This window comes from Neodiprion virginianus, chromosome 2 (genome assembly GCF_021901495.1).
Source record: "Neodiprion virginianus isolate iyNeoVirg1 chromosome 2, iyNeoVirg1.1, whole genome shotgun sequence".
Taxonomy (NCBI): domain Eukaryota; kingdom Metazoa; phylum Arthropoda; class Insecta; order Hymenoptera; family Diprionidae; genus Neodiprion; species Neodiprion virginianus.
This window is the reverse complement of record NC_060878.1, coordinates 6,618,281-6,645,511: the sequence shown is the minus strand read 5'-3', so window position 1 is coordinate 6,645,511 and position 27,231 is coordinate 6,618,281. Positions and strand designations below refer to the sequence as shown.

At 36.7% G+C, this 27,231-nt stretch overlaps 5 protein-coding genes across 7 annotated transcripts; 2 read left to right on the top strand and 3 right to left on the bottom strand.

Annotated features, from left to right (window-relative positions):
* Nucleotides 1-50: 50 nt before the first annotated feature.
* On the bottom strand, nucleotides 51-2,747 carry LOC124297868 (zinc finger protein 778-like). Its single transcript, XM_046749211.1, has 3 exons — nucleotides 2,457-2,747; nucleotides 2,200-2,370; nucleotides 51-1,669 (listed from the first exon to the last, which is right to left on the bottom strand). The coding sequence occupies exons 1-3, from the start codon at nucleotides 2,571-2,573 to the stop codon at nucleotides 602-604; spliced, it is 1,356 nt and encodes a 451-aa protein (XP_046605167.1). The 5' UTR covers nucleotides 2,574-2,747; the 3' UTR covers nucleotides 51-601.
* A 456-nt stretch (nucleotides 2,748-3,203) lies between these two features.
* Nucleotides 3,204-7,180, top strand: LOC124297869 (exopolyphosphatase PRUNE1). The gene is made up of 6 exons (XM_046749213.1): nucleotides 3,204-3,417; nucleotides 4,405-4,643; nucleotides 5,469-5,734; nucleotides 5,834-6,075; nucleotides 6,660-6,818; nucleotides 6,914-7,180. The coding sequence occupies exons 1-6, from the start codon at nucleotides 3,382-3,384 to the stop codon at nucleotides 7,088-7,090; spliced, it is 1,119 nt and encodes a 372-aa protein (XP_046605169.1). The 5' UTR covers nucleotides 3,204-3,381; the 3' UTR covers nucleotides 7,091-7,180.
* Nucleotides 7,181-7,914: 734 nt separating this feature from the next.
* On the top strand, nucleotides 7,915-21,131 carry LOC124297035 (discoidin domain-containing receptor 2-like). 3 transcript variants are annotated; one of them, XM_046747616.1, is made up of 15 exons: nucleotides 7,915-8,147; nucleotides 13,746-13,925; nucleotides 14,113-14,218; nucleotides 14,676-14,901; nucleotides 15,007-15,154; nucleotides 15,258-15,550; nucleotides 16,174-16,378; nucleotides 16,464-17,045; nucleotides 17,226-17,371; nucleotides 17,471-17,632; nucleotides 18,142-18,251; nucleotides 18,360-18,536; nucleotides 18,613-18,705; nucleotides 18,791-18,932; nucleotides 19,044-21,131. In XM_046747616.1, exons 2-15 carry the CDS (start codon nucleotides 13,847-13,849, stop codon nucleotides 19,338-19,340), a joined length of 2,766 nt encoding a protein of 921 aa, XP_046603572.1. In that variant the 5' UTR covers nucleotides 7,915-8,147; nucleotides 13,746-13,846; the 3' UTR covers nucleotides 19,341-21,131. The 3 variants fall into 3 exon arrangements, with proteins under 3 accessions (XP_046603572.1, XP_046603573.1, XP_046603574.1); XM_046747617.1 differs by having other exon boundaries at nucleotides 7,915-8,371; XM_046747618.1 differs by lacking the exon at nucleotides 7,915-8,147 and having other exon boundaries at nucleotides 12,949-13,925.
* A 2,488-nt stretch (nucleotides 21,132-23,619) lies between these two features.
* On the bottom strand, nucleotides 23,620-27,110 carry LOC124297038 (ubiquinone biosynthesis protein COQ4 homolog, mitochondrial). Its single transcript, XM_046747621.1, has 4 exons — nucleotides 26,927-27,110; nucleotides 25,112-25,455; nucleotides 24,006-24,229; nucleotides 23,620-23,802 (listed from the first exon to the last, which is right to left on the bottom strand). Exons 1-4 carry the CDS (start codon nucleotides 26,949-26,951, stop codon nucleotides 23,649-23,651), a joined length of 747 nt encoding a protein of 248 aa, XP_046603577.1. The 5' UTR covers nucleotides 26,952-27,110; the 3' UTR covers nucleotides 23,620-23,648.
* On the bottom strand, nucleotides 25,494-26,933 carry LOC124297037 (UDP-sugar transporter UST74c-like). The gene has a single exon (XM_046747619.1). It carries the CDS (start codon nucleotides 26,819-26,821, stop codon nucleotides 25,820-25,822), a length of 1,002 nt encoding a protein of 333 aa, XP_046603575.1. The 5' UTR covers nucleotides 26,822-26,933; the 3' UTR covers nucleotides 25,494-25,819.
* Nucleotides 27,111-27,231: the final 121 nt, after the last annotated feature.

The window sequence follows — 27,231 nt, the reverse complement described above, 5'->3', positions numbered from 1 at the left end:
TATCCCAATGCTTTACCAAAGAGATGAATATAGTAAAATAACGATGTATATAAATTTTATATATTATAATTTAGGGATGTTACATATATTAACTATCAGTTATATCTATCATGAGTATTAGACACATTATATTGGACATGGTACAGATCATGCTCTTCATTTATATTACAAATTGTACGAAATGCTAATTACACTTTTGCGTATTCACTGAATTATAAAGATGGATTTGAAAAAATTAATTCAAAAATTACTCTATTATGCAGAATTTATGTGAATAGTACAAATATCTGTTTATAAATTATAATCTTAAGTTCAACCAATAAAATAAAGACTTTTAATTTATTTACTCGTACTGATATTCAATTACAATCATGTTCAAGTGCGAAGTTTGATAGGAATGAATGGTTGTTTCGATCATTCGTTTCAGTATTAACGACAAATGACATAGCGAGAGAGATATTTGTAAGACTTGCAAGTATAGTTAAACCATTAACGAATATAAAATTCCACCTCATTAATGGTTGATGCTAAATTACTAAATATCACAATTACTCAACTTAAGCAACACAAACTTTTAATTACGTTAAAATGAGATATGTGGCTATAATTTTGAAGAATCAATAAATCCAACAGAATGCTTAGTTTTGCACTTTCTTTCGTGAACGAACAAACTTCCCGAATTTCCATATGCAGAGCCGCACATCTTACAGATGAACGGTTTTTCTCCCGTATGAATGAAAGTGTGCTCTTTGAGATACTTATGGCGCCTAAACGATTTGCCACAAGTATCGCAGTGATAATTAGCTTCACCCGTGTGCGACCTTAAATGGTACTTCAATCCATTCGCCGAAGCAAAAGCAGCACTACATATGTGACAAATGAAATGTTTGTCACCTGTATGAGTTCGCTCGTGTCTTTTTTTGTAGCTGGGAATGGTGAAGCTTTTACTACAGAATTTACATTTGTAAGGTTTATTACCAGCGTGTGATTTCAAGTGAAATCGTAGTCCGGATTTGGAAGCAAAAGTTCGGCTGCACATATCACATAAATATTGTTTATCTGTGTTTATTAAAGGACCCTTACCATGTACCCTTAAATGAAAGTTTAGTTTTACTCGTTCTTTGAACGGCATACCACACACTTCGCATTTAAAATCCATAGCATCATTATGCTTTTTCATATGTTCACTTAATTTTTCACTATTATTGAACGTTTTATTGCAGACATTACACGTCACGATTTCGCTTTTCAAATGTGCCTCAGTATGCTTTAGTAATGCTTTCTTAGAAACGTAAACTTTTTGACACAAATTACAGTCAAATTTTTCCTTTTCTTTTGGCTGTTTCACACTCTTGCCCGTCAAGACTTTATCAGCATGGATTCGAACACGTCGCGTTTTAACTTTTGTATTATCCTTGCGCAAATTACAGTCCTCAACTTCTAGACTATTGCTTGAACGTATTCCATTCGCGACGCAGCCGAATTTTTTGCTATCTTCATCATCATCATCATCATTATCATCATCAGTAGCGATATCGCTGTATATCATCTCCAGTGAAACAGGCGTTACGTTTACCTTACATATTTCCTTTTGATGTATGTCAAAGAAAGAATTTGTCGAAAGCGATGGGTTACCTTCAATATTATCATCCGTCTGAATGCCGATATCCTATAAGTGAGTGTTGATTGGTGAAGGAAGAAACATCTAATAATATAATGTTGATACATGCAGTGGACCTAGGCAGAATGTTTATGCGAGGCGAAGGGAATACCTTGTATGTATTTTCTTTAAACGATATCAAGAAAACCAAATTCACGCACATTTGTCAAGATTTGTTCACTTCGTGAAGAATTGAGAAATATCCGAAGGATTTGAAAAGAGTGCATTGAATGTTAATGCCACAGGAATTGACCTATTTGAATTACATTACAATTTGATACACTCAACTCGTTATATGGCATATCTCGATAGTGAGAAAATTAAGAAGTCCAATATGTTTAATTCTTAGAATCCAATATTATGCTATGGCAGATATTTTAGGGGAATAAAAATATTCACTGTAAAATGTTTACGAAGAATTGTTGTAAAGATTGGTATATTTTGCGGAAATAATTTCAAACAGATGATATTCAAAATTATGCAAATAATTGTATAATTGCAGAAAGTTCTCAGACGTTATATCACAAACATATTCTTACCTTAAGTGCTTCGAAAATTGAATGAGACGTTTGCTTGGGCGAGAAAATTTTGTAATATTCCCTTAGTTTTAGATCAGAATGTTCGCACTGCGTTTTAAACTCATCAATAGATGTCAATTTATCTTTACAACAATTACATATCATTTTAGGCAATGCATCATTCTCCGTTATCTGGAATTAATAAGTAAGTTTGATCATTTATTGCTATGATAGCCTGGTCCTTAATGAACATTGCTACATTATTTGAATTTACTGACCTCTATAGAACAATAATTTTGAATTTGTAATTGTAGCTCCGATGTGCATTTGCTCGCATAAAATATTGGAATCAAATTGGGCTCATCGCAAAGGCATAACCTACACACCATATCCATTCCGATAATCAAGTCAGTGATAAGTGAATATCAACGATGAAATATCAAGCATGACTTATTATTTGTTGGAACTGACAATGTTTAACATGCATCATGTCAATACTGACTAAGGGATATTCAATTGTTGTACATCTTGATCTACCGTGACTTGACCACTGAGACTGTGTGTTTGTACTTGGAACATTTGAACGATTGACCAATCATCATGGTGAAACGTGGTTTAACAGCAGAAATCCCCTAGGTGGTTGAAGTTTGATGTTTGATACCGCGCATGCGTCGAGCGCTTGGTGTAAAATATAAATATGATGTATAAAACGGATCACCAATTCGATTTTATGCAACAAAATCATCAAAAGTAAAAAAATGGCGAAACAACTGTTTATTCCCTACATTTTCTGGAAGTTTTCATTAGCTGGCAGCCGTGAGAGCGAGAACGACCTCATTTTAGAGAGAGATAGATGCGTTGGCTTGTGAACGTGATTTCATCGGTGTATTCCGTTAGATCCGACCAATGAAATCACAGATTTGTGTTAGATACTGATGTAAACGAAAGCGCCAGAATTTCTTTCACACCTCTGATATTTTCACCATATCCATATTTTCACCACGTCAATTGCCAACATGGATTACTGGCCGTGTTTAAATCCTCTTATCAAGCACAGAATTTCGAACCAGCTGGCTTATTATTCCTTCAAATCTATCGTTATAATTAGTTTCACCCAACCGTATCAACTCCGTACAGTCTTCATGTTGTAAACAGTCCATGGTAAAATTTCTAACCTATATCACGGCGTTGCCTTTGTAAATCATGGATTCCTTTCTGGAGGCATCAAAAGCTTGTTTGGTAATTACATTTAATTGTTGGTCAACATGTGTTTCGAACTAAAATCTTCGCAATAATTAGTGACATCAGTTTTTATATTCAGTCAAAAGAATACAAAATAATTTCTGTGAATATTAGCTCTCTTCATTTTGGCTATTAGCAGTCGGTTATGGGCGGAATTCGATAACTGCTGGAAGCAGAAACGTCACCAAACTATTATGTCATTTAAGTAAACAATTGCAGAAGTATTGACATTTATAGTAAATGAATACTGCAGACAAGTGATAATTTTTTCTACAGGAATGTGTCGTGCACTTCTAATATTCATGCGCGAGATAAATCATGTTCAAATTTCATCAAATAGTCATCACAATTACAATTGCGACTATTTTCCCTGAATGTAAAAATGCATTCTCAACAGGAAATTCGCATAAAATATTTCTACAACGTTGCTGAATATTCGTGGATATATTTTTAGAACTTTACTATGAATATTCCAGAAAATATTTCAACGAAACTTTCATAGAAATATTTCTGGAAAAATGTTCACACCGTTATTAGTACCACTGTAAATTTAATTTAATTTCTTTGCATTGTGAATTCGCCGCTGATTCAAATAATATTTATTTTCTCATCGAAATACGATGAAACGAGTATTTTTTCGAGTTCAAGATACTTGACTAGCAGCACTATGATCTCAATTGAAACTTTTTTCAAATAAATAATTTTTCCGATTAATTGCATTTACTATTATTCAACAAATCTCTTTTTATTGCGGGATAATCTATGACGCAACATTCTATGAAGTCATATTTCTGTACTGCCGCAGTCGGCACTTGACCCAATCCCGGTTTATTGTTTTCAGATGAAGTTTATACGCTAGATAGATAAGTAAGTGCTGAAAAGCCAATGTGATTTCTCGATGGGAAATATAAACTTTAATCTCGAGATAACGTTACATTAAGAATAAAATTTCTGATTCTTTTGTTTAAACTTTTACGGTCGCAGGATAATCTAGTTCGGTATAAAATTGTCCGGGTAGTATTGGGTAATCCAACATGTGATTTGGATTCAGCAGTGTGTGCACTTGTCTATGCATTCCATCGCTACAACGATGTTAAAGACAAAGGTGAAGATATTGCTGTAATACCTTTGCTCAATATTCCGGAAAAAGAATTTCGTTTGAAAACTGAAGTTCTGTACCATTTTGAAAAACACAGCATACCACTGGAGCTGTTGACTTTCAGGTCAGTTTTGGAATAGGGGAACCCATATTGCGATAGCGTAAGATTGTACATTCTTCTTTCAAACGAATCACTTTTCATACCGTATGTTTACACTCTTTTAATAAACTGCCGTACCAAATTGAACCCTGATGTGTATCACGAATATAAATGATTCGGTATTGGGGCCTAGAATAAATTGATTTGTTTATATTTATCAATGTGCGGCCAAGAATACATTTGAAAATGCTTTGTATAGCAAAAATGAACGTGACATATCTGTTATACTTGTGGTATAGCATGTATTTTTAAATCTTATTAAAAAGATGTGCTTGAAATTAAGGGTAAAAAGTAAATTATCATTCATATGTTTCTTTTATCCCACGGAAGAAATGTTCGGTTTATTTTACACCCTTGTACTAAACTCGATTTCGACCCTCCGCAATTATCGAGAAATTCAGCGTTGAGGGGGCGTTACACTAGGAGGGTGTACATATGCTGCTACAGTCACTTACTACTGATATTTGGAACTGCTGATGTTTCATAACTTTCGATCAGCCTTGCAAGAATCTATAACTTTCAATCCAACAATATTAAAATTTAACACAAGAATTGAATTTGCAAAGCTTTAAGGCAAAAAGTTCGAAAAGATATGAATACGGATACGTCTGTTTCGCGCATCTAGGTATTAAATCGAGTTTAAATGTCTGTTGATATTGTCTCGTGGTTCACGAATTGAATTCATTGGAATCAAAATTGTAGAATTTGCGTTATCACATGCGTTCTCCTTAAATATACGGTATATACCGAAATATATTCACGCATACAGTTTTCGCCATCTTGTTGCAGAGATCAGTTGAGTCTTGAGGATCTTAGCAGTGAAAAGAAATTAGAAATTATTTTGGTAGACCACCATACTCTCTCTGAGGAAAGTCGAGGCCTTGCTAATTCGGTTGTAGAGGTTATTGATCACAGACCACAAGACCCAGCATGGTTATGGCCGCAGAAAGAGATTAAGATAAAAATAGTTGGCAGCTGTTCAACTTTGATTGCCAAGATTCTGATTGATAAAAAATCGAAAATTCTGGATCCTCGTATCTGCAGTTTCCTGCGAGGTAATTCCAACACACTTGTACCTACTCTTGCGTGATAGGTTTTAAAATGTACAAATACAGCTCAAAGTTGCCAGTAAATAATTGCCTCATTTACAACAGGGCCAATCTTGGTTGACACAGTCAACTTTTCTGTCGAAGCTAACAGAGCCACTCCTGACGATGTTGAAGTTATTAAGAAACTTGAGGAGATTGGGTTCATTACTTCCGACAGAGAGATGGAATACAAAGAACTCCTTTTCGCTAAAACAGACATCAGTAGGTTGACCCCCGGGGAGTTGTTGATCAGGGATCTGAAGGTTGCTAATGGTATACCGATTTCAGGCCTTCCAATCTTGGTAGAGGTATAAAAATCATTGTTTTATCAACCCGACACAATTTTTAGTAAACGATCAGTTCTGGAACCGTTTTATATTCTCCCTAGTTTTATTTCGACCGATTGTTCCAGCTAATGCAAGACTAAAAAATTCCAAATCTCTGAAGTCCTTTTATACCTCTTATTTTGATTACGAAGCAGTGATTTATTTCGGTTCAATCTTTTGTGAGTTCGTAATTGATGAGGCAGTTTTCAAAGCTGTAAACCCTGCTTTTGAAAACTCTTTTGAATCAAGATTTCCGAAATTCAACTTGCGGAAGAATAGACTTGAGATAACTGTATTTTGAAAAATACATTCTGATGGACTTTGTGCAGTAGAGTGAAATAAAAAAAAATATACAATTTGAATTGAACATCTTCATTGAAAAGCTTGCAACGTTCTCTATAATTTAATTAAAGACCGCATTATAGGACTCTCAAAATTCGGGATGTTGTATAATTCTTGAAGAGTATAACGCGACGGCTAAATATCAAAAAAAATTGTTACTCACTGATAAATAATTGAAGTCTACATGCACAAAGCTGCACGCTGTAACAGGATGATAATTTCAGAGTTTTGTGAAACTGGACGGTGCCTTTGAAGCACTCACTGAATTTACAACGAAATATAGCTGTTCCGTGACCGTTGTGATGGGTTTAGATCTGAAAAATGACACAGTAACGAGAGATATTGCTATATTTTCGCCGACTAATAACAAACTACGAAGTACAGTAAGTGATTCTGCGACGAATTTGGGACCAGACTCATTTGATTCTAGTTTTATGTCCATCCGATAATTTCATGGTGAAAATTTATCCGTTTACAGATTATAGAATCGTTGAAATCTAACACAGAACCCTCGCTGAATTTAATGGAAGAACAGATGATTTCAACACGTAATAAATACGACCTTGTTTTATTCAAACAGGGCAATGTAAAAGCGTCGAGGAAACAAATACTCCCGATCATCAGAAGCATATCTATAAATTGTAATTCTTTCTAATTAACTCCCGCGAATAACAAATATTTTCAATTTTCCAATGCATTATCACATGTAATATTACAGTTATTAATAAAAGTTTTATTCAAGTAATATCCATAATGCGCATTACACCTCTTTCAATGTTCAATACGATACGCGTAATGGGTAATGAAACATTTTCCATGTTTTTAGAATGTTATTTTATTTTACCGGACAAGACGTACGACATGCCTGAAAATTTGATTGAAACAAAGGTAGTAAACTTCGCTGCAGCGTCGGTTCGCGTAATTAAATTATCTCCGGACCACGTTTGCCATTGCATTTAACTCGGAAGAATCCCGCACTGAAATAGGATGCATAAAAGACGTAAAAAAAAAGAAGCAAGAAAAATTCAAATTTCCCCCGAGACCTCACGTGGCCGTCATGTTCTTCGGTTTTACATTTCCATCTCCGTTGTAAAGTATATTTAGACGTAAACGAGTCCGGAAAAATCGCTTATATATCATTTGTCGTTGTTATACTACGCGAAATGAAAAAAAATTGCCTCTCCCTGTATTTACAATTAGCGTAAGAGCTTGCTGAGTGATTACATTAGCTTGAAGGATGTCTGGGGAGACGCGTTGCTGAATTAAGAGTAAAAACATGAGACAAAGGGGCAAAGAAACGGGCGGAAATATAGAATAATCCTACTCTGGTGTGCAGGTGGTTGTCTACGGGGTACGCAGACGTATGTGAATGGACGTTATTGCAGGATGAGCCATACCCAGGGTGGGATGGAAACGCGTCTGCGCTCCGGAGTCACCACCGACGCTGCGGCACACTTGCAGGGTGGGAATGTGGTGGGATGGATGCTGGGTCCAGGCCCCCGTTCGTATCAGTGTACATCGGAAACAACCCCTCCGAATAACATATCCTTCACGTCACAACGTCGTATCATACCGTAGCCAGTTGTAAAATTTTTCAAATCCGAAAAGTGAAAAATCATTCATAACTTACCCGTTCAACGAAGAAATCACGGACGCGATTACCACGCACACTTTATACGGATAGACGGTTAACGCACACGTGTATTCTATAGGTATGCACATTTCAATATACAATATCGATAATACCATTTCCAAGGTCTGCGAGTCAAGATCAGACAACGAACGTGAGCTCTGATCGATGTGATACTTTACACGCAAGGTAATACGTTTGACGTTACGTATAGATTATAGGGATTTGGAGACCCCGTTAATTAGACAAGAAAATCAGTGATCAGTGAATTAAGATTCAAGAGGCATTCGATATTCCCTCTTTACGGTGAGTCAACCAACAAAGAGATTATGTTACTTCGAATTTGGTTTAACGCTGTTATATTGGGTTCAAAGAGTACTTGCATTTGAAAGTTTCTGTACATATTCACACGATTTTGCTACGGTAAGTACGTAATTTTGATTTCGGTTGTCTGTATCATCGCGTTTGTAAGAATAATACGGTAATTGTTAATGATTTTAATGGGCAACGTAAAACATTTTTAAACAATTTTATCTCCGGTGTCTTGATCACTGTTAAAAGCATACCAATTTTTACGATGATATATTATTATCTGGATTTTGAAAACCGTGCAAACGAAACAGCGATGTGAAAATGTAGAAAGACGCACATTGTGACGAGTTTAGTAAACAATTATCACATTTTAAAACACAAATATCGTACAGTATCAGCCGTAACTGAATAAATGATACAATTTGCCTGTCACCTCGTTAAATCGACCAAGTGTAAACGAATATTGCACGCCAAGTTGCATTACTGCAGGAAGAAATAAGCGAGAGGTGAGAAAACATCTTTGAAGCTCTCAACGCCCTAAGGAAATTGTAGATCTCCGTCGGTAGGAAATATGCCTTTAGCGAGGCCGAATATCATTTTACCCCCTCGGCGAACGAACGGTGACCGAATTATACGTACCTTGTGTGTAGGTGGTGTACGTTATCCGCTGGAGAATGAAATTCCAAAACGTCGGAAAAGTCGAATTAATCATCCGTGCTTGAGATTAAAATTTCACCATCCGTGTATCAAGACGCGTATAATTCGTACGCGTATCTATTTATCTAGAATCGCGTAACTTTCGCCTCCACATTTACAGCTATTGTGCAGAGGGTAGCAATATTGACTCGGGCGTTGACATTTCACCATCGGCAAATGTTAAACGTCCACCCTACCTACCTAATATTTCGTGCCACGTGTCGTGCAGCGAACAGCCCTCCCTAATTCCGACGCTGTAACACCACAAAAGCTCAATAGGTATCCACTATTGATGGGATTACAACCGAGCAGAATGTTAGAAATTAACTTTACGGAGCATGGTCAGAGGACAAGGATTCCGTCCCACTGAAATTGAACTTAACAATAAGTTACAATTAGATTTCACGGTGTAGTTAAGAGTTTTTTCTACACTGTATTTTAACTGTAATTATTGCATTAGAAGCTTATACCAAAGTCCGACCGAAACGTCACAGAAATAAAAATTTTCGACTCCACCACGAGAATAAGACTGAGATCGAAAAGATTTCTCACTACACTGAAATTACACTGAATTCTAAATACGTACTTATAACTGAAATCACACTTGAAATATACTGAAATTAAATAATATGGATATATTTTGTTAAAGAAAAGAATAAAAAAAACCATAAACTTATCAGTGATATTCTGGTGATGGCAGAATGGATTTTTCGAATGTAATTTTGGTTTAAGACCGTAGTGGAAAAATTTTACAATTACACCGAAGAATTGATTGGAGTTTGAGTGATTATTTGGAATATAACTGTAACATCGCTGATTTTGGGATCTAGTGAAAAAACTCTCTAATAACACGTTGGGACCGAATCCGCCAGGGAGTGGTCATTTCCGACGGTGTTAATAGTCGTATCCTTACAAAGGATATAAGATTCACGATACCAAAAAATCGTCTGAATTTTCAAAATATTTTTGAAAAGGATTAGATCAAAATGACTGCCATTCGTGCAGCTAGGTAGATTTTTTTTTTTAATTTATCCCGTCATTGCCAATGTAGTATTACAATTTTGGTTTTGTCAAGTCGTGAGTTTTTTTGAATTGAAATGGGTGATTTTTTTACAAGAGGTAAAATTTTGACATTCCCGATGCCAATAATCGCTAATGTGCAGGGTACATGTTTCGAATTTGGGCGCGATCAATGTGTTGGGCGTAAATCATTTAATTGGCTAGCCATTTCCCTAGTGCAGAAGCCTCTGCGTGGAGGCCAACAAAGACCTGCCAAAAGGGTCGGCGGCGCAGGATTTGCGAATACACACCTCTACCTTTTGGCGATGAAAAATCACAGGTTTCATCACGCGCCATCATTCTCCATCACGACTTTCCTCTTGGCTTGCTTGTCGTAATACCCAGGCAAGCATATTTTCCACCGAAGTACGTCGGGGGATCTCTTTACGCGAACTCCATTTTAATTCAATTTTGTAGAATTTTCAACTTTTGTGCCTCAGAAATACGCGATATTAATAGCAAAATTTTACGGACCGGCACCGAAATACACGTGTGTTATTTGCGTAATAAAATCTAAAATTTGGAGGGTTAGACAATGAAATTGAAGTAGTTATAAAATCCTGAATTTGCGATACAAGCTGAGTCACAGGTTCCTAAAAAATTTTATTCCCATTCCCGGTGAACGTAACATTGTATTATAATTGTAAATTACATCGTTCGTCCATCGTACAAGATTAAATCGGTTGAAAATTTGACACTTCCATAAAATGTTAACGATCAAAATTCGTTCGCTCTCGCATTTTCGTGAAAAAGAATACGGATAGAGGTGTAACGGATTCAATTATCATCGAGAAAAATGGCACGCAAATCGAGTAATTTATTCCGTATAATTCAATTCCGACAATAAGCTGTTACGTCATCAGAATGTCAGGATGAAAAAAACGATACGTATCTAATATCAAGTTATTTGAAAAGGACCTTTGAATTGATGGGGCATACCGTGTACGGTAAATATCATCAACCCTGCAACACTCCATTCCCTCTATCACGCTGAATATGCAGATTTTGAGCGAGCCGAAATTAACTTCGTTAGGACAGATTGCCCGTGAATAATTTCATCGCCTATTCAACGGCATGATAACTTTGTTGGCATATGCCTATTGTTCTCGTTTAAGACGTCGCGATGGCGGAATATAGGTGTATATATATATATATATATATGATACACGATTCTACGCGGTGTCTTCTCAAAGATCGTTACTTCACTCATCCCTCTCTCTCTCTCTCTTTCCGACTGCTCCGCTGTCTCCGTCGGAGAGTATTTCTTTCTCTCTGTAAACTGACAAAGGGGCTATGGGCACCAAAAAACAAACACCTGAAACGTTGAGAGAGGCACGTGTCGCCCGACGTGCGGTGGAATTTATGCGGAAACGCGCGGTACGTGCCGTGTGACGTTTTAGGACGAGCATCGTGACGACGCAAAAATTCATCCCCTCCAATCGCGCTGCGACTCGCCGTTGCCGTTTCGCGGTGGGTTAAAAAGTGCGAAATTGCTTTTACGAAATCTCGTTTACTACTGAGGCTTTGCGTTAATAGAATTTCTTACAGTTTTCCCACCCTTGCTTGTTTTCCATGAGAATTCTTTCCCCGGGAAAACTTCTCTTCTTTTAATATGCCACATCCATCCCCCGCCCCCCCCCCCCCCCCCCCGCCTGCACCGGTTGTTCTTTCGCAGCTCTACTGTATAATATAATCCAACCTATGAAACACACGGTCTGCACACGTACGCGAATCCTATACTTTCGCATTAATACTTTGTTAAGTGATCCGGTTGTTGTCGTTATTTAATTTCCGATGATACATCGAAAACAAATTTTTTTCTTTTCGCCATATTATGCACACGCAGTAATGTCAGATTTGTTGTAAGCACACGATGAATATTAAACTTTCTACCAACGGACGTTATTACAAATTTTTCCATCATTATTCCAAAAATCGTAACGAATAAAGTTCTGTCAACTTTGGTATATAATGATGAAAATTTGGTATGAAAACTTTGGTATATATAATCTTGATCAGGACGTTTACTAATGTGTAATCAAAAATAGAAAAAAAAAAAAAAAAAAATTATCAAATAAAAATAAAAATCGCGATACGCGCTGCTTTCGCGCTGCTTTTCCCAGTGATATATTGAATTAGTAGAAATGAAGCAAGAGAGAAATGAAAAAAAAAAATAAAAGAAAAAACATTTCACCGACGCCACTCGGCTCGATTGAAACCCCGAGGTAACTTCGCTTACCTATAATACGTTATAGGCATTATATATGGTCATGAGGGAAAAAATCCACAGCATAGTCATACGAGGTATATCGACGTGTGTTCCTGCAGGTGTCGTTTGCCACATTAGACCTGAAAGAAGCATTCGAGAGGTTAAGGGTGCAGACGAATGGCGTAAAGTGAAGTAGAGAGAGCATAAAAGGGGTGGATGATGAGGAGAAGGGGGATGGGAGGGGCGGGGGGTGGAGGTAGGGGTTGAAGGGGTGTGCGAAAGCAGGGGGCGGATAAACCAACTGCCAACATCGAATGCCAGCCGACATTGCGGACATTGTGGACATTGCGGAAACCGTGCAGACACCCGGTACATGGCGTATTGATCGTTGTCCTTTACTTGTTGCGCAGGCACACTAGCGGCTCCGCTTTGCTACCGTTGGGACTGCAAAAGCTCCCACACTTGCGCATGGTTCTATTTCTATATATGGACCGATGTAATTAAGATTTGGAGCCAAACAAGAGGACCATGGTAGGGACCATGGAACCCCATTAAGCGCTGCTACGATACCGCCGTGTCTCCTGACAAATTTAACTCACCGTCCGATCTCGGCGTTTAACACTTTTCGTACAATGATAAAGAAATTTAGGAAGCTCAATTTTTTTTATTTCACTCCTGATAGCCGAAATTATCGCGTGTACTCAAGTCTCGAAGACTAAATCGATTTTCCGATTCCTTTTACTCGTTATACTTGCCGTGCGTATCATTCCGCAATTCGTTTGTCGAACAATCAAATCAATAATCATTTCGTTATCTTTATGGAAAACTAGCAAAATACTGGAATCATAGACGAGTGAATGTAATTGGTAGGGTGTTTTCTGAAGATGATGTCCGCTGATTGAATTGATTATCCGTGACTCGTGAAACTGTATAAGTTATTCTGTCGATTGGCTTGGAATTGGAGATTGGATTGATATTCCAGGGTAAACCAGGAAAACCAGGAAAACCGGGAATAGTCAGGGAATGGACCGTAGGGAAAAATGTAATTTAAAAGAAAAAAAAAGTCGTTTTCAAACTTTAGATATGCTTTGTAACTTCAGTTGAGCCAAATTTTGGAAATGGTATTGTTTAATTTCTAATTATTTGTGTGAAACGAAGCGATGCTACGTGTTTTTTAAATCCAAGTTTATACATTCAAGGTGCACAACTTCTGGAGCCTTTGGCCATAAAAGTTGTCCAATATTACTCAAGTTTTGTGGAAAAACGTCAGGGAATTCGGAATATTTTTACGGGAAAAGTCAGGGAATTTTATTTAATTTAGCAAAATTGTCGCCACCCTGTATCCGTTATTCTTAAGGTATTTGCGATGCATAACTGATCCGAACATTGTTAATTCTGTTTCAGAGTAAAATGTAACGTGTAAAAATGTGACCAACATATACAGATTATCATGAACTTTACAAGGCATTCCAATAATGCTGCAGTAGGATATCGCTTTACATATCATGGAAGCCGTAGGTATATTCATAAAAGTACTCATTGTCGTGGCTTGTTACACGGATGAGCCAATTAAATATGTTTTTGGTGAGTATAATTACAATTGTTGCCTAATTGACGAGGAAAGGTTAAACTGTGTAAATAAAAAATATATACGACTTGATTAATATCTTATAGACAAAACATCTGACACATGTCTTGATAACTAATTGCTCTTTTTCTCGGTTTGTTACTGCCGGTCTAACTGCGATATTGAATCAAGGTATGATTTCAGCGCAATGTATCATTCCACTCGGCATGGAAGAGGGAAAGATTCCAGACAACGCGATTACCGCCTCCTCCAGTTACGAAATGAAATCCGTTGGCCCCCAAAATGCTAGGTTCGTAATTCGAGGAATCCTGATATTCCACCGGAATGCCGTAAATTAGTTTCACTCTTACACGTGTATTCAGAACTGTAACATAAGCAATGTCACGTATTTGGAATTAATTTGAACGTACAGCCGTTTGTCTATTTTTGATGGGACGATTGAAGACTGGTAGATATACGAGTACATCATCGCATGAATAATTTGATACGCTTAACGTGATGCATTGAAAACACGACTGTCCATCAATTGATTGATTAATATTGAATTTAATAAGTGGCAGCGGAAATTTATAGGCCAATTTTAAAAACTCAAAATACTAGAAACTTTACATTTTTTTCTATCGCTATGGCTTTTTGTAATTTTCCGTGTATTTTTGATGCTTTTTGAGTGAAAAAAAATCAAAGTGTGATCATTTAACTAATTGATGGTCAATGTAAAAGAAGATATACGATTGCTATTCCTGCAGAATACGCCAGGAGAAAAATGGTGGAGCTTGGTGTCCGAAAGCCCAAATTAGCAGTGACATTAGAGAATACTTGGAGGTGGATCTTACGAATAATCACCTTATCACATGGACTGAAACCCAGGGTAGATTTGGCAATGGTCAAGGGCAAGAATACGCGGAAACGTTTTTTCTGGAATATTGGCGTGACCTGAAATGGTACCAATACAAAACCATGAAAGGAGACAAGGTGGGTCAATCGTTAAACCAAAAATGTCAATTACATCACCTACCACTTTTCGTCACTATTCATTATTATTATACCCTTCGAATTCGCCGCGGTAATCGTTGATAGGTACTCCGTGGAAACAGCAACACGTATCTGGTAGAGAAGCAAAAATTGGATTTGCCGTTCGTTGCCAGCAGAGTTCGATTCGTTCCGTACAGTCAACATCCGCGAACGGTTTGCATGCGAGTTGAAATTTACGGATGTGTTTGGGAACGTAAGTATTCAAATAGATCTGGACAGCCAGAGATCCTCCTCTTTCGATGTCGTAAATATGATCCGGTCGCTGATGAGGAACGAATTTCGATATCTTTTCCCAGAACAAATCACTAAATATTCGGCCCCGAAAGGGGAGACTTTTGGACCCAATGGCTGCAATGTCGAAGACTCATCTTACGACGGTATTAAAAATGGTAATCGTATGGTCGATGGACTCGGACAACTGACCGATGGTGTATACGGAGAAGAGCCGAGCACCATAGCCAGCAGTTTCACAAATTGGGTTGGCTGGAGCAATTTGAACCCAGTGGAGCTGACCTTCGAGTTTTACGAAGTACGAGGATTTGAAAACTGTACCATCCACGTGGCGCATATACCGTCCCGAAATATCGAGGTATTGCTCAATGAGGACATGACTTTTATTCTCATTAACCCTTTCAAGCATACATTTTTCCTTGCAGTCAAATTTCTTGAAACTGGATATATATAACAGTTTTTGAAGTCGCTGATATAAAAAATGAGGCCATATCTGAGAAGTTTTTAAAGTTCAATTTTTATATTCTTAGTCCGCCGTATTGGATCCGCCATCTTGAATTTTGAAATTCTGACGTCAGATTCGCTTTCATCGACCCCTAACACCCCCAAATAACAAACTTCAAGGGAATTGGATCAATTTTCATGTTTTGAGTCCGCTATAATGAATCCGCCATCAGAAATTTCGAAATTTTTACATGGGTTTCGTTTTTAACGACCCCGAAAATCCAAGATTATCGAGTTCCATTTTGCTGGTCCCCATAATCTTCCCACAATTTTAAAACATCAATATTGACATCCTGGAACTCCAATTATGTAGAAAAAAAAAAAATGTCAGCGATATCTGACAAATTGTATATAAATCTTGAATAACAGATTCAAACAAGGTGTCTCATATATATGAGACGCTGTGCCGCAAAGGGTTAATGATTAACTTGCGTCGTACCTTTTTTTCTATCCAACAATTCAACTGAAACGTTACAGGTCTTCTCCACTGCGTACGTTTGGTTTTCATTCGATGGCAAGCAATATCATCAAAGTTCGGAAAAGCTTGAGGTCAACGAAGATGTAAAATCGACTACCAGGAGCGTATCGATATCATTACAATCCAGGATAGGACGTTTCGTTAAAATTGAACTTGTTCCAAAAGCTAAATGGCTCCTCGTGAGCGAAGTCACGTTCGATTCTGGTAAGAGGGTAAAAACTTTACGTTTCAAACTCATTCGTAATGGTGTTTCAAAGCGTGAGTCATCGGAAATCGGTTGTGTTCGCAGTACCGGCATCGCGGAATCTATCGGACGAATCGTTGGAACAATTTTATCGGGCGTGTCACAAGGATAATGAAACCGAACTGAGCGATACCGAAGACTCGCATTCGAGCTACAACAAGACAATTTTTGAATTGAACACCAATTTGACACCCGACGCGTTTCCGGTCAGCAATTCTCAGACCTACATAGGACTTGTCAGCGGTGTTCTGACGGTAACTGCGCTTCTGCTGACTTGCACGATTTTTTTGATGAAGCAAAGGGGACGCAACAAAGTCGCACTGCTGCAGAAGCACACGGCCTTGTTGTGCAGATCACCGACACACGGAATAACGATCAATATGAAAGACATTAAAATGCCCCCACCTGTGATCATCAACGGCTTATCCCAGTCGAAATTATCTCTGAAAAGTAAAATACTATCGGTTGACAGTCACAGTCTTCGCAACGACGATACTCTTGGTAGCGAATACGAGAAATGTAGCGTCTACGAAAGGACTTACAAACTTTATTCGAAGGAGAACCTCGGCTACGAACCTCACACTCACAAAAGCGATCGAGTGTCCAGTTGTAAGAGTGAATATTCGGGTACGTTAAACCTTTTAATTAGTAATAATAAAAAAAAAAAAAAGAAAAGAAGGAAATGTAATCAAGTACTGTCGATAAATCGAGTATGTAGAATATGTTTTCAACATCATGCGAATCTAAAACAAAACATATTTTTCACACGTGAACTTTTGTTTGATGATCTAATCTTACCGTGTACAGATTTTACAAGCGACAGTTGCTGTGACGATAAAATTGTCGATCGTTTGGTCCTTACCCCGTTTCCAATAAAAAGACTTTGCCATACTTCGTCTAGAACTAATCACCAAATTTACGAAGGTTACTACGCGGCAACGGATATTTTGACGGTAAAAAATATTCATTATTTAAACTTCGTTAGGCTGGCATGGTTTAAATACCTTTTATTATTAAAATAATAATACTTTCGTTGGTAAAACTGATTTCAGATCAATAATAGAGAACGACAAAGTTGTTCGAATTTGTTCACATCCCTACAAATTGAGGATGCCATACATCCGTCGCACGTTTCTGACTCTTGTAACCTCCACCATGTTTCAAGACATAGACTAAAAATCCTGGACAAACTGGGGGAGGGGAATTTCGGACTGGTAAGATATCGTGGTATAGATTTTCGGAAAAACTTACCACCTTTCCCGAATTTTTGAATCATGACTGAATTTTCTAATTATTCTCGGTTGATAAAGAAGTTGTTTATTATTTTATGCAAATTATCTTCACTCAATTACAATAATTTCAAAACGTATGTGGTAATCGATTTTAGACTCATTATAAAATCTATAAAAAATTTTTATACCGGAGTTAGCATAAACCACGAATTACGGATGTATTTTACAACTAGGATATAATTTATCACAAATTGTAACTGACCGGTGCCCGACATTGCTGGTAAGGCTATCGATTATATCAATTTGCCTGAAAGCTCGCTACTAATTAAAGGAATAGCAAGAAACACCGATGCCATGTATACCTACAGATATTATATACTCCCATGAAAAACTTTCATCACTGTATTTGTCGCTTAACCATTCCGTGTACTTTTTTCCCACCAGTCTTCCGATTCACTCAACAAACTTAAAAGTAATTAATACTCTTCCAGGTTCATTTGTGCGAAGCTAAAGGTATTCACAGTCCAGATTCAAACACGATACGCAATAAACAGGTTGTGATAGTGCGATCCCTTTGGCGCGGAGTTACAGATTCATTGAGGTATTTAATTATGTTTGTATTTAATTTTCTTTATTTTAAATTTAACGAACTAGCTAAGGCTTGAGTAATTTTATGCAACACATTGTCACGAAAATTTTTATTTCGCAGAAAACACTTTATGAACGACATGTACTCACTGGCAAAAATTCGAGATGTAAATATAGCTCGAGTAATAGCTCTTGTCGAGGAAGAACCATTCGGAGCAGTTTTTGAGTACGGCGAGCTCGGGGATATTCCTAGTTTTATCAGAACTCATGAAAAGTCAAGTGACGACATGCCGTTAAGGTAAGACGCCACTCGTGTAATGGTCTGATCTTATTTGCGGAGCGTATATTAAGCCAAGTTTATTATCGAATTTCAGTTACGGATGTTTACTGAATTTCGTAACTCAGATTGCCTCAGGAATGAAATACTTGGAAAGCTTGAACATTCCGCACCGTGATTTGGCTGCAAGGTAATTTCATTTTGGTGTTTCGTAGAACGAATCCATTCCCCTTTCAGAAATAAGTATTCTCCTAGAACATTTACAAATTTTATAGGAATTGTGTCGTAAGCAAGAATATGACCATAAAAGTATCAGATCATGCAATGTATTGTAGCAAGTATGATCAGGAGTATTACATAGACGACTGTTACGCGAGAGTTCCACTTCGTTGGATGGCGTGGGAGGCAATTTTACTGGTACGCACAATCTTGTGGAAAATTATCGTACCAATAAGCACGTCTTGTATCTACATTTCGACATATAATAATATATTGTAAAAGAGAATTGTGTACATTTTTCTTATCCAGAGAAAGCAAACTTGTAGATCCGATGTTTGGTCCTATGCAATTACGGTTTGGGAAATTCTGATGAACTGTGCGGAAGTACCTTATGCTGATTTAACGTCTGAGCAAGTGTTGGAAAACTTTAGCAGATGGTACCATTGTGGACCAACGGATAAGAATCAGCCTCGTATTCTTCCACAACCAGTTCCATGCTCAAGAGATTTGTATCACATGATGACTAAGTGTTGGAGTAAACGTGCAGATGACAGGCCAACCTTTGAAGAAATCTACCTATTTCTGAAGCGATTGAGCTTCGATTGAAATGTTGTTTACACTGCAGCGTGGACCAAATCAATTACAATCAGCTTAAGCATCCGCCACTATCACGTCTTGGATGCTTTAGCCACTAACTCATGCTCAACTAGATTATATATCTTGACCTTCTAAATATATCATTACTATTAAGATATCCGTATATTGTGTGAGGATTTTTATATTAAATGTCGAAATTACTCGGTCGACTTGGTCAAAATTGAAAACATTTTACTATATAACATAATCAAGATTCAAGCTGATTATAAGTGTAAGTTTGGTATAGAGGAATAAGATCACTTGGAGCAATTGATCACTATTGGTCAATTACGATTGTTATAATTAACGTAGTTATAGGGATGTTTCAGGGGGAAATATTTCGCCGGTTATTTTTTCCTTTCCGTTTTGAAAGTCTGTTGTCTAGTCAAAACTTCAAGTTTTAACATTCTGGGTTTCAGTTAAAATATCTAATTGTCAGAGATAAGATGAATCACCCTTCTTTCCTCCATCTTATACGTACAACTTTGTTACTGCTGTAAAGCGTTAGAACATTCAAGATCTCATTGAACAAACATTTTTTTTTCCGTATAATTTGAAAATGAATCGTATTTGGAAATTTACACGCAATCAAAATTAAATCACTTGATTTTTATAAGGTTTTCTAAGCAATAGTTATTTGAATGCAAAATTTCTTTTTTGCTCTTGCTTTACAGTCAATGTTAATTCAACAGATTCTTCAAAAATACCTTGGTAACGATCCAAACAGAAGGCGAGATATTTAGCCTATATGAAATCGTCATTTTTGTAATGCTATGTTTTGAATGTTCTTTGTTAAGTTTTCCTTACAAAGTCACGTATGATAAAAAAAAAAAATGTATCTTCACTGAACAAATCGGCATTTATTTGAAAATAAACGGCTCGATTTTCCCGTAGCTTGCGTCATTTTCGATCAGGAAGCATCGTGTTGTAAAAATGACGAGTTTAAGCAATGGAAGATAAGTACCTAGAGTAAGATTTTTTTTAATTCTCTAATTGTTACGTGAACTCAATCACTCAAGAAAGTAGTAAAACTCGTTTTTCGTCCCGGGAATTCGTGATTGTATCTGTTTTTTTATATAATACCCAGGCAACACACTTGTCGAGATCTGAGAAGTAGAAAGTTAAGGATGTGTTGACCGAAGAATCAGTAAAATAATGTTTTCGCAGCTCAATCCTCGGACATCCTAGTTTTTTATGAAAGGAAAAAGTTGAACATTATTCACTAGTTATAGAAATTGTCACTAGTTCAATTTAGTTTATATGTTTTCGGTACCAGCTGTGAAGGGCACTACATGTATACATATATTGGCGAAACCTAAAATATAGATGTAAATTCCATGTACAGGATTCTTTGTAAAACATCAACAGAATCTGACAGAATTGCTTACATAAGTGTCCATATGACTATTCAAAACTCGAGGGATGTCTGAATACGAAACACTAAAACTGGTAAACAACTAAATATTTTCTGTGACATTAATTAATAGTCGCAATCATACAGGCCATTCCTTTATTTGCCCGCCACTAATTTCACGGACACAATATTCGGTTTCTAGGATTCAGTTTTATTGATGGTCAAATTATATTTCAGTTAATTACTCTTGACATCAATTTTCTAAGAATTATTGTGCAATATTTTCATTTAAGAAATAATTTATGTAGTAACAATTTGAAAAATGTATCATCTTTTCTAAAGATTTAGGACGCAAAATTTTACCCTCGAGAAAAGAAAAAAAAAACACCATCTATGGTTCACTCTGTCTCTAACATTTCTACTGACATTATGGGATATGTACATAATAATATAATCAACAAAAATCATAATACTAAACTCTTTAAAAATGCTGCTCTTGTAGATTCACTGCGGAAAATGGGTTTCGTCACAAGGCAAAAAATCATCGATTTCACTAACAACACGTGTCATTGAAATAACCACAGCCGGAAAGTATTACAGTTATGATAACCATATTTTTATACTCTAGTATCATAAATATGGTCAAGTTAATCATATATATGCTAAAGTTAACCATATTTCTTCTCAGTAGCTATATTGGCCATACGTATAGCCAAACCAATGATTTTTTGTCCGTGCAACAATGTAGTACTATTTGGAAAATCAAACATATGTACATACATACTCAAGCAGACAGAATTAATGATGCAAAAATTGCTATTATTTGTCAAATTTTCGTCAAGTTGTTTCAATCATGTTCGACTGAATCCTAAAGAAGATTTAAAAAAAAAAGATAAGATCTTACGATGAGATCTCGCATATAAGGTTTTAAACGAAACTTATATACATACATATATGTAATGCGAGGTCTTATATCAGAACTCAATTACACATTTCAACATTCTATTGAGATGACATCTGATATGTATTTAGATACGACTAGATATGAGAATTCGGGTGTGCGAATCATGTGAAAATTTCATATTAAATTTCATGTACCTTAAATTTACAGTAGGATAATGCCTCTTCTATGTGTATCAAGTGAAGTGTTCGCTGTCACAATGACCGTTATGTATAATATTTTCTATGAAACTCGTGAAATTTATAGATCTCATATGGCTGTGCACTTTACAGTGAAATTGCATATGAATTCTTGTGAAAGATCTCACGTAAGATCGTATACGTCAGATATCACGTGAAAATTTTCAATAGGGTAGGTTGATTCCCTCCTTTTATCCCGAAAAGTTATCGTTAACATCGCGCTTGTATTTATTAATCGTTATTCACCATTTGTTCTTTCCTGTATCCATGTTCAAAATCAATCCAAGGGTGTGTACCTGGGGGTAATTTAATAACTTCATCCTCCGTGGTTCGTGACAAATGTGATGAATCTCGTATTCATTCATCGGCAATTAGTTTTGAATGTTTATCAGTTTTGTCACGGAAAATCAGTATTACATATCAGAGATGGAACACTCAATGCATTTTTTTCCAGACAAAAACTTTGCCTACTTGCTTAATTGGAAATAATTCGATAAATTTCCCATTATTCGAATAATCTTTTAGCAAAAGTTTAACAAAAATGCAATTTCTGAGGGACTATCGACGTGCAGACTTGAAAAAGAACCGTGAGGTATGACCGATCTGCCTCGTGTAGATTTGTTCAGTTTTGCCCTGCAAAGTGGTCTGGAAGACGGTGTTGAAGTTACTTGCATGAATTCCTATTGAAACTTCATAATAAAATATAGCTACAATTGTAATCCAACTTTGTAATATGAATGATATTCAATTAAAAATTATATTCTTCATATTTCCAGTGTTATAATCAATAAAAACTGTTATACTGTGCAATCGGACCATTTACTGCTGATTACTGTATAATAATTATTGTAAATTAATTCATCCAAACAGGCCAAAAAATAATGATCATCGTCTAAAGTACAATCGTGTCTGAACGACGCGTTTTCATTTCAATAATCGTATTTCGGTCGATTGTTTTTGTAAAATAGCATTAACAAATATTGGCGATTAACGTTGCGATCGTTGGACCGACGACTGATACGTTGTGCTCTGATACAATAAAGTCATTGCGATTGGTAACTCGAAGTGATTTAATTGAGCTCAATCAATTTTCGAATCATGTAAACATTGAAAATACGTTACACTGATCTAAGGAACGAATGCAGTGTGTGATTAATTGTAACGTTCCAATTGTGTTGCACTGCTGATCACCTATGTGAAGGGTGCAGAGTTTGGCCAAATATCAGCGGTTTCTCTATTTCTCGAGTCGTCGACCGATCCGTTCCGTTGCTCGCTCCAAACTGACCGTCAGGTTTGAGAAATTGTTAGGATTCAAATTTTGGGACAGAGGACGTTGCAGTTTCGAATTGGAGATCTTGATCCTATTTCAATGCGTAGGTAGGATTAGGGATTTGAGAGGAACTGTGAACACAGATGTCATACAATTGATGAATTGAACGTCAGGAGTATGTGAATACGGATTTTCGTTATACATATTAAAATTGATCATGAACAGGTGTTTTGGATTGTTTCTGGTGGCATTTCAAATAGATATGGTGATAATATTTGAAAATAAGTAAGATAAAAATATAACTGTTCGGTGGCACCCATAAGATTGCTGTATTACCTTCATTTTATTGAAAAAAAAGGAACGCTTATACATACTGAAATGACTGTTGATCGGCACATGAAACAATATGGTATGTAAAAAAACGCGTAAGATATAATGTGAGATAATTCGCATTCGCATTCGGACATTAAAAGATGTGCATTACATACGTTATCAATTCTCATATTTATTGAATTCAGATGACGAGTGGAACAATATTCATCTCCTTGTAAAACTCTGTAAGAGGCTGCTCCCAACGTTCCTCAAAATAAACACCAAGCAGAAATTGAGATTGTGAGCCTGTTCTCAACGCCCAAGGCAGATAATGGTCAGTGTACATTTTCCTTGACCTAAAATCACACAAATGGTTATTGTTAAATTTCATGAACGGTTTATGCCACTACTTTCAAGCCACTAATTATTTGTTACTAAAATTGTTCAGAATTAGGCGATCGATGATTGCAAAAGAATGAATTATTCTGTAGCATTTTCTTGATGGCGCTTATTGTGATTCATGGAAAACTGAAATCGTAAGGTCTAGTATGTTCTTTACTTCGGACGGAGACGCATCGCTCCAAATATTGCTCCTGATGTGCACATCGGAAGACGTGTTTGCACAGCTTCTACCCATTTCACAGCAACTTCGCCAAGCATAGTAGTTGGCATTGACAATGCTGTGTGATAAATGTCGTGCACCTCTCGATACCTTTGCATCACATATGCAAGTTCAATATCATCAACAAATTTTACAGCCATCCTGGAATCTGGAGTCACTTCCTATACGAATAAATCCTGTAATCACTTTGGTTCTTATTTATCATTTGTTTCAGAGTATCATAAGTTTTCAAATTTATGCTGGTAATGAACAATTACTTAAGTGTAGAATTAATGTAGTCATTATAGCAGTCTATGAATTAATTAGGAACCAATATACAGGCCTAGCTAAGCAATATAATGCAAGTCTCCACTAAGTAAAATAAAGTACGAATTGCACTGCTGCTCTGCTAATTTATGTCATTGAGAAAAACTGTAATTGCGTGTAAAGGTAATTTCAACTCTTTGAAAATATGGAAAGTCCTAGGACAGCTGTACATTTAGTTTCCAACGGTGTCAAGCCAGAGTGGCGTGTGATAAATGTCTTCGCTGCCATGCTTATTTCAGACTTGGCGACATCAGGGTAGGGGGAGGAATCGACTGTACTCGAGTATACAAGACAAGACTACACTATTCTACACAAATTGTCAAAGATATTGTAACAGGTTGCAGGGCGGGTAGCAATCATGCCTATGGATGTCACGGATGCATATTCTAATTTAAAATTGTGATGGAAAGTTAGCTCGTAATACAGAATAATAATAACAATATCTGCATTTATCAATAGGATTTGTATTGAAATCGTTTTATCAGAAAAACATTTTTTCCAGAAAGTGTTATTCTTGACTTTCTTCGTTTTAATGGACGATTTGTGTTACAATCTACTGTTCAGGGCAAAAAAAAAATTGATTTTCAACAACGAATAGCATTTACTTACACATGCCTGGATGATTATGTTTCAAAAATTACGGCAATGTGGGTGACTATAGAAAAAAAAAAGATATGTGACGAAGTAACTTGCTACCATCCCTGCAGTGCAAAGTATTTTGATATAGTATCTCTTACGTTAGTTTCCAAAAAATTATAGTACGACTTTCCAAGGGTTCCATTAGGCAAACGCTTGAGCAATGCAAGATCAATGGTAGATGAATTTATGCGAGGTCTTTGATCTAGAATGCGTCTGCCTTCTGTGGAAGACTGCATCTGTTGTAGGCAATGAACGAGTGCACTCTGTCCTGTTGTCTCGCCAAGGCAAGCTATCATGTCAGCACGATAAGGGTTCGCCAAAGATATGGCTGCAGCACCTGCCGATAGTACCATGCGTTGCAGAAATGATAACTGCACATGGTTCCTCGTGAAATCCTCTGCAAAGGCACCGCTCATCGACAGCCCTCGTACTGCTGATCTGTCTGCAACCCATCGAGGAAAATAATCTTGTGGTGTTGAATTTGGTGAATTGAAATTTATTGTTTTACAATAAAGTTTTATACATGTGAAATAGAAATAATTAACATAACCATGATGATGATAATAATAATAATAATAATACAGCACAATTTTACAATTATCCTAATAAAATAATTTGGCCTAAATTATGAGCCACTGTACTATGGCACAAATTGTCCTGGTAACAGTGACTGTCCTTTGGTAGATTATCAATTATATGTATATTTTACAAATTACAATTAATAAGAATTTCACTGGCAATGACTTGACAGATGTATAATTACCGGTCAGAATACGTCGCATTTTAGTTCTAACATTGGGCAATAGTTACACAATTTGGGTTTTACCTTCTTCAACAGTTCGTAAAGAAGTATATTTGACTTCCGTTGGTTCTTGCCTCCTGAACGTAACCCACGTATAAATTAAACTACCAACTACACTTAAATTTAGTCCAACAAAGTTGAGCCAAGAGAATATATAGTCACCGCCAATAATCATACCAAGATAAGTGACGGATATATTTTTAAGACAGCCAATAATTGTTGTTGTTAGTGCGGAGTTGTGGAGCGTGCATAAAATAACGCTGTACGATAATATAAATCCCATCACACAGGACGACATAAAGTGTATCAAAAATATCGTGTTAGTCCAATATTGGAATTCCATAACATGCTTAATATCGCCTGACCATGAAGCGATTGCTGATGCAGGTAGAACCATGAACAAAGAATTGTAGTACATGAGGCCATATTTTCCAAGTTCTTTGGATTCAAGTTTTTTTTTCATACAAACTCCGTTTGCAGCGGTAAAAAAGTCATTGAGCAATATGAAGATGTATCCCTCAAGATTGAACGCAAGGTCATTTGAAGCAGCCAATATTGCGCCGAGGACCATCGTATATACACTGATTTGGACAGAAGCTCGTGGTTTTACTCCCAGTATGTAATATTCAGCAATCATTGTCATGAGAATACTGAAACGTCTTAAGGCGGTGAACATAGGAAGACTCAATTGCTTAGTTCCGCCTAATCCAAATATCATATTTCCTATGAAGATTATTGGCAGTGGCCAAATCTTCTTGAACGTTGAAACTTCTAGGTCGGGAAAATCAACGTAGCGCAATTTCTTTGCGATGTACAGGACAATTATAGTGGTCAACATTTGTCCGATACCCAGTACTTGGAACGATGGAAAACTGTAGGATGTTAGCACCGTCTTGTTAACTATAGTTATCATTAACGAAGCTATACCGTAGAAAAATGCTGAACCTATCCGCAGGAATACGGTGTTGTGCTGGTTCGAAATCATTGTACTCACAAATCCTGCCATTTAATTGCTGGTTTCTATCAACTTGGTTAACGTGGTTAAAGTCATAACGCGTTTATTTATATTACAAATTGATATAATATTCTAATATACAGAATATCAACGTACATTGAGATAATCGCAACAAATCCATAGTTGACACGTTTGTTGCTTGATTCGAGTGCCACGCGTACGTTCCGGCTACTTAAAAATTTTCGTAACGTAACTTGTTACATGTCTGCTCGACAGTCAACAAGACACTAAAGTACTAAACAGCTGTACACATAACCCAATTCACGATCAGAGTAGCCAAGCGCTCACTATAAATGCAAATAATACAATAGTGTGCGTGCGTGGTAGAAATATACTACTACACGGCCAATTATGGTGAATTCTTTTTGTTGGTTGGCAAAAGTGGAGTCTGAATTGGCAAA

What these genes read in the sequence shown, in the direction of transcription:
- LOC124297037 (XM_046747619.1), bottom strand. Translation starts at nt 26,821, where the DNA reads ATGGCAGGATTTGTGAGTACAATGATTTCGAACCAGCACAACACCGTA.
- LOC124297868 (XM_046749211.1), bottom strand. Translation starts at nt 2,573, where the DNA reads ATGGATATGGTGTGTAGGTTATGCCTTTGCGATGAGCCCAATTTGATT. An exon ending in AAAATTATTGTTCTATAGAG is followed by an intron (nt 2,371 to 2,456) that starts GTCAGTAAATTC and finishes TATTAATTCCAG; the next exon opens with ATAACGGAGAATGATGCATT. An exon ending in CAATTTTCGAAGCACTTAAG is followed by an intron (nt 1,670 to 2,199) that starts GTAAGAATATGT and finishes ACTCACTTATAG; the next exon opens with GATATCGGCATTCAGACGGA.
- LOC124297869 (XM_046749213.1), top strand. Translation starts at nt 3,382, where the DNA reads ATGGATTCCTTTCTGGAGGCATCAAAAGCTTGTTTG. An exon ending in AGGCATCAAAAGCTTGTTTG is followed by an intron (nt 3,418 to 4,404) that starts GTAATTACATTT and finishes TTACGGTCGCAG; the next exon opens with GATAATCTAGTTCGGTATAA. An exon ending in ATAACAAACTACGAAGTACA is followed by an intron (nt 6,819 to 6,913) that starts GTAAGTGATTCT and finishes ATCCGTTTACAG; the next exon opens with ATTATAGAATCGTTGAAATC.
- LOC124297035 (XM_046747616.1), top strand. Translation starts at nt 13,847, where the DNA reads ATGGAAGCCGTAGGTATATTCATAAAAGTACTCATTGTCGTGGCTTGT. An exon ending in TTACGGATGTGTTTGGGAAC is followed by an intron (nt 15,155 to 15,257) that starts GTAAGTATTCAA and finishes ATCTTTTCCCAG; the next exon opens with AACAAATCACTAAATATTCG. An exon ending in CGGCAACGGATATTTTGACG is followed by an intron (nt 17,372 to 17,470) that starts GTAAAAAATATT and finishes AACTGATTTCAG; the next exon opens with ATCAATAATAGAGAACGACA.
- LOC124297038 (XM_046747621.1), bottom strand. Translation starts at nt 26,951, where the DNA reads ATGGATTTGTTGCGATTATCTCAAT. An exon ending in TTTGTTGCGATTATCTCAAT is followed by an intron (nt 25,456 to 26,926) that starts GTACGTTGATAT and finishes GATGGGTTGCAG; the next exon opens with ACAGATCAGCAGTACGAGGG. An exon ending in GCGATGCGTCTCCGTCCGAA is followed by an intron (nt 23,803 to 24,005) that starts GTAAAGAACATA and finishes GTGTGATTTTAG; the next exon opens with GTCAAGGAAAATGTACACTG.